This window comes from Centruroides sculpturatus, unplaced genomic scaffold, assembly GCF_000671375.1.
Source record: "Centruroides sculpturatus isolate CEXI.00-Female unplaced genomic scaffold, Cexi_2.0 scaffold612, whole genome shotgun sequence".
Taxonomy (NCBI): Eukaryota; Metazoa; Arthropoda; class Arachnida; order Scorpiones; family Buthidae; genus Centruroides; species Centruroides sculpturatus.
Genome location: NW_019384966.1, coordinates 291645 through 302597, shown reverse-complemented (window position 1 = coordinate 302597; position 10953 = coordinate 291645). Strand labels below are relative to the sequence as shown.

Here is a 10953-nt window from a genome sequence, read left to right as displayed (position 1 = left end):
TTTTTTTTTTTTTTCTAAAAAAGATTAAATGACCTGAAAACATTGCCTGTTTCAAATAATTTATTGATAAATAATTGCTATAAAATAAAATTGCTAAACATTTCTTAATGATTTCTATGTCACTAATACTTCTTTTGCTCTCTTTTGTCTTTTTGATTTGAAATCTGTTCGATTTTTTCGCAAGTATTCTATTTCCACCTGAAGAAGAACTTCATAAAATTCGAAAACGTTTGTGGGACGATTTTTTATAAGATACATACTGGTAATAGATTCGTTTTAAGTGTAAGTGTAGTATACTTTCGGTGTTGCTAAAGGGTTGAATAGGGTTTCTATGTCATTCTAGTGAATATTAATTAATAGGCTAAGAAGAAATTTATCACAAGATATTAAGTCTTCAAAATTTGCAATGGATTTCAATATTTTGTTTAAAATTTTTCTTATCAACAATGTATAATGTTAAGAACTATACATTTTCAAATTTATATGAAAAATAATTATTATATTTTGAATAAACTTAAATTCGGTAGTAAGTAAATCAAAGATAGTTAAATTTCTTAATTGAATTAGACTAAAACTTATAAATATAATAATACATTGACTTTGTTCTAAAATATAAATTATTGTTATGCTTTAAACAATTTAATACAAAAGGGATTAAGTTAATTACTTTTTACTTAATAATTAAACATTTTGCAGTTGTTGCTATTTACTATAAAATCATTATAACTGGATTCATTGATCTGGAGAATATTGCAAGAAGGAAAATAACTAATTAAAGATAGTAAGAATACACAATAGTAAAGATTAGAAATGAAAGTGATAACAATTTATTTATCTTAAAGCAAAGTGATGGACTAGAGTTCTATCATTATTTCATATCAGTATTATATAAAACTTGCAATGTGTGCCCAGGTTGTTTGGGCTTTTGAGGGATGTGGAATTCAGAGAGTGTGATTTAGAATACTTGTGAGATATTTTTATACTGATTTGTACACTGAATTTTCAAATTTATTTTATTCTGATTAGTTGTAATTAAAGTATTGTTCTTATAGCTGTCTGCAGGAACATTTGTAAATTTAAATGTGTTAAAATCAATGAAATTTGAGAAAAATGCTCTCAGAACATAGAGGAAAAAGTATATTAAAGAAAAAAATTAGTTTCAAAGTTTTATAAATGAAAATGAGGAATTGTATATCACAGGGAAACTACTTGAACAAATATAGTCTAATCAAACTATTTAAATAGTAATGAATTTTCTTGAATATTAGCAAATAGAAACTGAAAAATTTATTATATCTTGAATATTGAATTTAAAAAAAATTACTCAATAATGTATATGGTTGATGGGATACTGTATGTTAAAAACTTTACACTGGATACAATATTGCTAACTCTAAAATCTGTAGTTTTCACAAAATTTCACTGAAAATTATTTAAATCATAAAAATAAATTTTGGTTTTTATATTTTGTTTAAACTTAAAATTCTAAAATCTTAATTTTTTTATTATAAATTTCTTTCTTTAATATAATAAATAAATTCTGCTTGTGTTGTTTAGAAAAAAAATAATTTTTAAAGTAGGTGAAATTTAAACTATAAAATATACATATTTCCAATAAAATTCTATGCATTTCTTCAAAATCAATGAGAAAATTAGTACAATTGAATGTAAGACTAAAGAATGATAAAAACACCTTTTGGGAAAAATTTGAAATTACTTCACTTCAAAACTGCAGCCATTAATGAATTGAAAGTAACAGATCATAAAAAGTTTATATACTATAAGTAATTTTAAAATCATCTTATACAGTATAGTTATTGAAAATGATTTAACAAAAGTCTTTCCTCAATCAGTTATTTCAAAAATTAATTGAGCATTTTTTGTAGACCTTTTACTGATGTATTCTGTTGAGTATATTCTAAATGAGGGTCCAAATTTCTGTCCTCTTGAAACCCTATTGGAGTGAGCTGAAGTGGGTTAGAAATGATATAGATAAACAAATGATCTGAAAAATTATTAAATGATGTAATAGAAAATATCAAATGTATGAACTTAAACCTATGTACACAGTCAACTATTCTAGCATTGCATTCATGTTATGCAATGATAGAATAGTTGACTGTGTTAGTGTGATTTTATCAGAATACTGGTATTCAGATTAGAAGATTTTTGATTTGCAATAGCCCTCTCTGATAGAAGGGCTGGAGGGTGTGAAAATTCACACATTAATTCATGCTCAACATAATATACATTGGAGAAAGATGAACAGTAATTACTATTGTGCCTTATTAATGTTTGAAATAATTGTTTGGGGAGAGACTTTTGTTACTACCCAGTGTAATGACTGTTTTATGACTGTTATTTATACTTATTTTTAACCTTACCTTTTGGAAATCAGATGAATTCTGATCCCTATATGCTATATTATATTAGTCTTCAATTACTACATAATGATACTTATCTCATCGAAACATTAACATCTTGACCTCTTCTTATTACAGATAATGTGGATCTTTAAAAATTTTCTTGAATTATTTATATAGTTACTATAATTATTATAGTTAGATTTTGTGAAAAGTTGAAAATAATTAAAATGATACATATTAGTATCACAGTTGTAAAAAATTATTTTATTGATATACATTTTAAAACATAGTATAAACAATTCAAAATGACTATTTGTTTTTGTAACAGTTGGAAAAATTGATATTTAATAATTTATGCTATCAGACATATAATATGAATTTTGTTAATTAACATAAGCACTCAGATTACAGGACCACGTTACAGCACCCAGATTGATTTCAGTAGTATTCTAATGGGGAGTACTGTACATACACTACATGTATTATTTCAATCAATTATCCACATTAAGAGTGATGTCAATAAAATGATTAGTTTTTGAAAAAGAAATTATTTCTGTTAGAAAAATTAATAAACCTGGTTATAAAATTTTCTTGATTAATCAGTTTATAGCTATATAATTATATATTAAAGTTATATATGTACAGTATATAATTTTCTTTAAATTTTGTTCTGAGGGAAATTTCTTCTCTTCATTTCTTTACACAATTTTTGATTATTTAAAAATTTTAAATGATTATTATATTGATATATTATTATTAATTTATTATTAAATGATATATTATATTTTACTAGTAGGTTATTTATAATTTGAAATTAAGTAATGTGCATTTTTATCTGAAAGTCTCTTTTAGAAAGTTCTCTTTGAAAGATTTACATTTTCCTTGTTATTTCATCAATGTTGTTCCATAAATTAAGTTATGAATTCATCACACTATTGAGATATAAAATATCATTTTTTCATGTATAATACAAATTACTTTCTAATATTCACATAGTTAAACTGAAAAACTACTATATTCTTTATTTGGATAACGTTTATTTTTCTTTTTATATTTATCTATAACATTTATCCTTCAATTTACATGGTATTCTTTAGCATCTGTTGAAATCAAAATGTTATATTAATATTAATCAAAAATCATGGAAAATAGGGAATAGATTCATGAAAATTAGCTGTAGCTATGGAAATGCATGTATTATTTTGTGAGTAATTTCTTATTATAAAATTTAGTTTACTTAAATATCTAAAAAATGCAGTTCTTTTACTAACTTTATTTATGCTTTTACATCTGCAATAGTTCAATTTATGACAAATATTTAACCTTTGTTTAAACTCTGACAAATATCACAAATTTGTAATGTTTTCTTATAAATATAATAATACATTGACTTTGTTCTAAAATATAAATTATTGTTATGCTTTAAACAATTTAATACAAAAGGGATTAAGTTAATTACTTTTTACTTAATAATTAAACATTTTGCAGTTGTTGCTATTTACTATAAAATCATTATAACTGGATTCATTGATCTGGAGAATATTGCAAGAAGGAAAATAACTAATTAAAGATAGTAAGAATACACAATAGTAAAGATTAGAAATGAAAGTGATAACAATTTATTTATCTTAAAGCAAAGTGATTATAATAAATAACAATATCTTTGTCAAAGCAATAAATTTTTTAATTTTTCTTTTTAAAATTTAAAAAAAAATATTTTATTTGAGAAAGTTTTTATATGTTGACAAACATTTTTTGGATTACTTCAATCCATCTTCAAGTCAACATATAGAAATATATTTGATATATATGTTACTGTGAAAGACCGAAAATAGAGAATGTCGAGATTCTCCGGTGAATGTCGACACATACAAAATACGTCGGTGAAAGATCGAATATTTGGTTATATTATTATACATTCGAACAATCGCCGGTGTATGTCAACAAGCACAGATAAGCTTTGGTGGAGGTCGAAACGACACCAAGAAGCCGATGTAGACAGAGAGGCAATAGTCTGTCACCAAATTCTTTGCAGTTTCCTTTTGCTCAAATTGGTGATATCGTATGAATACAAGTCCCTGTGTTGNTTCTGTTTATTGATTAAATAAGAGGGCACTTGAAATGATTTTTATCATGTTATATTTTTGCAATTTTTTATAACTATGTACGAATATGGAGTATTTTTTTTTTTAAACTAATATACAGAATTTTAATACCTATTATTTATGCATCTTCTATCAGAGTGGTTACTCTCCATATTGTGGAAGTCCAAGAACTCCTTACAGGTTAAAGGTGACTAATAAAACTAAACAATTATTTCCTTTATCATGATTTATGCAGAAACATGCATGTATTTTTAATATGAAATGGTTTGAAACTAATCAATTTAATACTGTATCATAAATTAGATTTAATTATTAGTTGATTAAAGTATAGATATAATACATGAGTATTATAATGATTCTGAAACTGTATATTTGTTAATTTTTCCATTAACAGCAAGATGGGGGTGTTGTTCAAGTTGATGAAAGAATTTTAATGAAATTATGTTTACAATTTCCAACTGTAGAAGAAGGACATATTTGGCAATTTTTAAAACAGTAAGTTTACTGTATATATAGANGAAATACATATATGTATTTATTTTGCTAAAATAACAGTTAATTTTCAATAAAATGTGTAGAAGATATATTAAATAAATTTAAACATTATGCCAAGACAAACATATAAAACTGACATTCCAATATCAGTTTTATATATTATTTTATACTTACAGGAATATCAGTTTTTAACCAAATTTAAACTATGAAAAATGATAAGAAAAATTACTAGTAGTAGGAAAAGCACCATCATTTTTTCACTCCAAAGAACAACTTTTGACTTTATAGTGAGAGGTGAGAATGATTTCCACACTGGTGTGTTTGCTCTCAGAATCATAGTGATACAGTCAGGTTCCATTACTAGTGACAACTGATTGCAGAAATGCATCTTCTAGATTGTCCACCAGACATAGACCATTTGCATATTTCCATTCAAATATGTTCTTGCTCTGGTATCAGAAGCTAAGGGTTACTATTGAAAATAAATGTACTTTATGTGCAAATGATCATGCAGAATTGTATGAATGCTTTCAGAAGAAATTCAACTTACCAGCAAATTCAGGAAAGGTAACTTGATCTTAGATGATGACACCAGCAGTGTTTGAGTTCTGTCAACACTCACAAGATTCAAAGTTGATTTCTTGCCTTCAAAGAATGCCTTGAGTTATCAAAATGCTATGGATTGTGGAAGAGCTTCTTCACTATATTCCTGTTTTAACATTTCATATGCTTCTCTAGTTGTTTTTCACTAGCAGAAACAAAATTTCAGCATTGTTTTTTTTTTACTAATTCAAAATTTCAGCATTTTATATTGTTTTTCAGAATATTTTCAGAATAAATCTTGTGAGGTCCCAAAAATGAGTTGAAATTAAACATTTATTATTAGAAATTTGTTAAAACGAAACTAGAAAAAAAATTGTCTATTGTTAAAAACCGATCAAAGATCAAATTAGTTGTTCTAGTCATATGAAACTGCGAAGAGAGAAAAAAACTCTATTGATGTAAACAGAATGCAATAATTATAAATGATTAATAATTGTAAACGAACAACCACCAGTAGAGATGGACCTTTGACAAGGCACTCATATACAAATAATTAAAACATAGAAATTTTGAAAAGAGGAAAGGTTAATAACGGAAAGGGACATTGCATTGAATCGTTAAATTTCAAAAATGTCACAGACTAGACAACAATGGTGAAAAATATGAGCGCAAGTTTCAAAGTTCCATCAACATTTTGCATCCAGAGTAACAGATAATGTCAAGTATATTCTTTGAAGCAGATCTTTCTGGTGACTCAAATAGGAATCGTCTTTCGCTTAGAGACAGACGAGAGACCAATCGGGGAGCGAGAAAAAAGGGACGTGGAACCAATCAGAAGAAAAAAAACAAAGAACGGAGATTGATATAATCCCCGATCTTCAAGAACAGACTGACTTTCCGAAAACTGTGCACCTGCACACGGTTAGTCAATGCACAAAGCAGTTTTCCGTCTGTTGTGCCCAACTTGTAACCTGTGACTACGGACTCAGACCGCCGACACCAACTGACAAATCTCTACATCTGCTGTTGCCCTGGGGCCTTCCTTTGAGCAACATTAGAAACACCTTTGACAATTCGAACCTCCAATTGTATAAAAAACATTTTTGTTCCTTAGTGTAAGTTTAAAATAAATGGGTTTTTGTGAGATTCTTGTCATCCGTGTCTCCTCTGCCACACCCACACACATGACCCTAGATCATCCTGACATGGGATTAACGATTCCCCCTGAAAATTGGAAAACTTACACTGGTGTCCAAGGAGTGAGATTTTAAGTCCCCAATCTCCATCAGGGGTCAGCGAACTTACAATCTCCATTTTGTCATAGGTAGTAGATGACATTTGCTCTGCACACTGTAGCAATTAAATGAAGCATTATATTTCCATGCAATCTTTGGACACACGTATTGATAACTGTTCTTTACAGTGATATAGATCCAAAATGTTTTGGTGTTGTCAACAGGAAAAAACTCAGTATCAAAATGTTTTGATTCATCTTTACAATATATGAATTTTTTTTATATTTCTCATGTTTTATAACTTTAGTGATTAACATTTTTTGTCACCTATATATATTTCTTACTTATTTTTGTGTTTTGGAAAACAACCATTCATTTTGTACTTCAATATGCAAAGTAAAACTTTTAAACCAATTTATTTATTATATTTAAATAAATATATTGACTTCTCAAATCTTATGTTGATTGTTGAAGTGAAGAATTAGAATTTTCATTTTCCACAACAGAAAAATAAACAAGTAAGACAACATAATTTCAGACAGAAAAAAAAGGATTTATATTTTCTTAATTTAAAAGTTAGTTCATTGTTTCTTTCAATAATAATAAATGTCTGTTGAATTTATTTAAAAGTAGCAATTTTAGTATCAAATTATGATTATTGAATAGATATTTTTAGATATTAAATGTAGTTTATATTTTAATCAATAATAGATAAACATAAAGTATTAGTATATTTTACTAGAAAATATACATAATGTTTTTAAAAATTTCAGTACCATAGCAAATTAAAAATTGAAGTTAGGAAACAAAATAAAAATTAAATTATAATTAAAAATACTTTCAGATATCATAATAGAGAGAATGTCGTTGTAAGTGCCCTATTAGCTGAAGGTCACCCAAGAGCACAAACTCATTCAATGGCTCATGAACACTTAACACCTAAATTACAAAGGGTAAATAAAAAACAAATTTTATTTTTATTAAATATGCAAAGCTAATTCTATAAAAACTGAATTTAATAAAAACTAATTTTAATAAAAATTTATACAAATGAAGTTAATGTTTTTATTTTTGCTTCTCTAGAATTTTTAATTTATAATGAATTTTTTTAAACAAAATTTTAAAAAAAGATAATTATAATAAAATATTTTTATATTTCTGTTTTATGTTTTTTATTCTGTTGAAAGTTTCCTTTTGAAATGAATATTACATTTATTTTTTGATATTTTAAAGTTATTTTTGCATTAACTTATAACCAGAAATAAAATTATATGTTAAGTTAAAAATTATTGATATTTATATTATAGACATTTCAGAATGATTGAGATTTTTTAAGATTATAATATTAATTATAAGAAATTAACATGTATAATAAGATTTTTAAAAAATCTTTCTAAAAAATATTACATTTAACTTAGAAAATTATAAATGTAATCTGTAAAAGACAACTTTTCAGTTATAGTATATAGTTATATTTATAAAAATATTAATTTTAACTTTATGTATTAAATGATTTTATGTGTATTTTCATTTAAGAAATATTTAAATTAAAATATGTAAACTATGTGTTGTTTTTTTTTTTTTAAATTTACAGATCCTCTAAGTTATTGTTTCAAATTATTAAAAAACTAAATATTTAAAAAGTTTTTAAATTCAATTTTAAATAGATACAGATCCATAAGCATTTGAATGAAACATTTAAATGCTAAAAGATCTGAAGGTAAAATGCAAATTTCTTCAAAAACATTAATCAAAACACTAAAGGATTGCTGCTTTCAAAGTGGTCTCTTTGGTTGAAGAGTTAAAATGGAGCTGTTGTATCTGAATCACTGTTTAAATTTTATTTAAATACTATTTAAATATATAGAATCACTTTTCTCAAACTGCACTTAATTAAAAACAATCACACTTCAAACACCATTTTAGTATGCAACCTTTTTTTATTACTCTTCAAACGTTTTTGGTCATTTAATTGACCTTCGGGAAACAAAATCAAACGATTCCAATTTCTACAGAACAAAAGCATTTGAAGAGTAATAAAAAAAGGCTTCATACTAAAAGGTTGTGTGAAGTATAATTGTTTTCAATAAATAGAATGCATGGAAATTTCGTTGTTATAGTAATTCGTCTGCTATAAAGCAGGGCTTTGTTGTGATAATATTACATTATTGTTATGTTTATTATAATAATTTGTAGTTTAATTGTAGAAATTATTTTTTATTAATGTTAATTTTAAGTTAAAGTTTAATTACTATAAATTGAAACTTTTAGTATTTTATTAATATTTATTAATTCACGACATTAACTTATTAAAAAAAATATTAAAGAAATTCATCCAAATTAGCTTTGATATTTGACATTTACGTATATATAATTAAATATAGAAACTTTCTGAGCTATAAATTTGTTTTTAGAGGCTTTTGTTGAATAAATTATTGAATAAATTAGTGTTAAATTAATGAATGAAAATATTACCTTTTCCTTTCTACTTGATTACTTTACTTATCAAGTAATACACATTTACATTTGCTGTTTCACCAATTTCTGAAACCTGAACAACGAAGAAAGAACAACAAGCACACACAGTGTTGCCAGATATGAATGTACTATAACTAACAATTAGTTTTTAAAGCAGTTTAATTATAAATATGATGTATTTCATCAGTATTAGGGTTTCTCAAATGAGATCCCGATTGTTTTTTTAACCCGGGAAATTCTTCTCATTCCGGAAAATTCCACAAATTTCTTAAAAGTTCACTTTTTTCTTATTTTGTGTTAAGGTTGAGGAAATTTTGCAAATAGAAAGTATAATTAACTCACAAACTGTCAGAATACATTTGTATTTATTAATTTTAAAACTACTTATTAGTTTTTTAAATTTTTGTTTATTATGGCATGTCACAAATGGTCAATAATCAGTACGTAGCTTATTTGTGGCAGGACTCTGAAAATTCTTTACTTGTCAGAACCCGTAATATCTGGAACAACTGTGCTTATGCTGTCTTAATTTTTAACCATGCCCGGTAGCTTCGATAACTGCGTAACGTCAGATTGTGCAAATTGGGCAAGAATACAAACGAGTACAAAGTCTGCAAGTATGAAGTTTTTCTTCATAAACCCAATTATTAAAGCCAAATGAACTGCCAAATTATCGGGCTATAAGCTCCATGCCGCTATTAAAGCAGACGAGGTAGACAAATCAAGAATACTAGAGAGCAAAAGAAGTACTACAATCTTGAAGATGAACTCGAAATCTTCCAGGCTACAAGTGAAAAAAACATATAACACCTGTCTTCTCTTAAATGCATTAAAGACAATTCAGCCCACATGAATTGAATCGAAGAGGGCATATTCGGTAGCAGAACTTTTCATTACTAAAATAAGAATCAGATTGACTGATCGGAGTATTGACCATCTTTGCTTTTTAAAATCTTATTATAAAAATTTACAATAATATTTTGTATTATGTTTCATTTAAAAAACGAAAATTACTTTTTAAGTTAGAAGTTTGATCTAAATCTAAGTTAATTTTTCTTTTTTTAAATCTTCAATTCAATTCAAAGCATTTGTTGTTGTTGTTGTTGTATGCAGTTTCCAGCAAACTTTAATAAATTTTTTCTATTTGTGAAAATTTCTACATAATTCAAAGGTAATTTTTAATATATATTTTACACAGCATTATTAATATGATTTTGGAAGTTGCAGAACATATTAAATTACTTTAAAAAATGAAAAATAATTATATCATTTGATTTCAAGATATTTTGTATATCTTAAAAATAATTAATTTTATCCCGGAATCCCGGGACAAGCAAAAGTCCGGGAAATGAGAAACACTAGTTTACCATTTTAATAGGTTTATTCATTATTAATACATATTGAGCTTTTTCAAATGAATCAAATTTAAAATTTTACCTTTGCTCATTAAAAAAAATTAAAAATTTATCATTGTGATACAGTTCATTCCACTTTTTTAATAATGAATTTTACTTGTATACTGTTCATATTCAATTAAAAACAAAGAAATATCTAATTAAATATTATGAATACAAATGAGAAAAGCATACTAAAATTTTTGACATCACTGAATGTTTTTGGCAAATTGTCTTAAATATTATCTTTTTAAAATATATATTTATTCTGAATTATTCAAATAATATTTGGGAATGATATTGCTGAAACTAAGTTATCTTCACTTTTTATTTAATA

General features: G+C 25.5%; 1 protein-coding gene across 1 annotated transcript in view; it reads left to right on the top strand.

The window, feature by feature from the left end:
• LOC111632511 overlaps nucleotides 1-10953 on the top strand; it is a 91121-nt gene that overhangs the window by 33714 nt on the left and 46454 nt on the right. The window contains exons 5-7 of the mRNA XM_023376944.1: nucleotides 4608-4658; nucleotides 4866-4966; nucleotides 7589-7697. Coding sequence (XP_023232712.1) covers nucleotides 4608-4658; nucleotides 4866-4966; nucleotides 7589-7697 — 261 coding nt within the window. The remainder of the gene's footprint in view (nucleotides 1-4607; nucleotides 4659-4865; nucleotides 4967-7588; nucleotides 7698-10953) is intronic.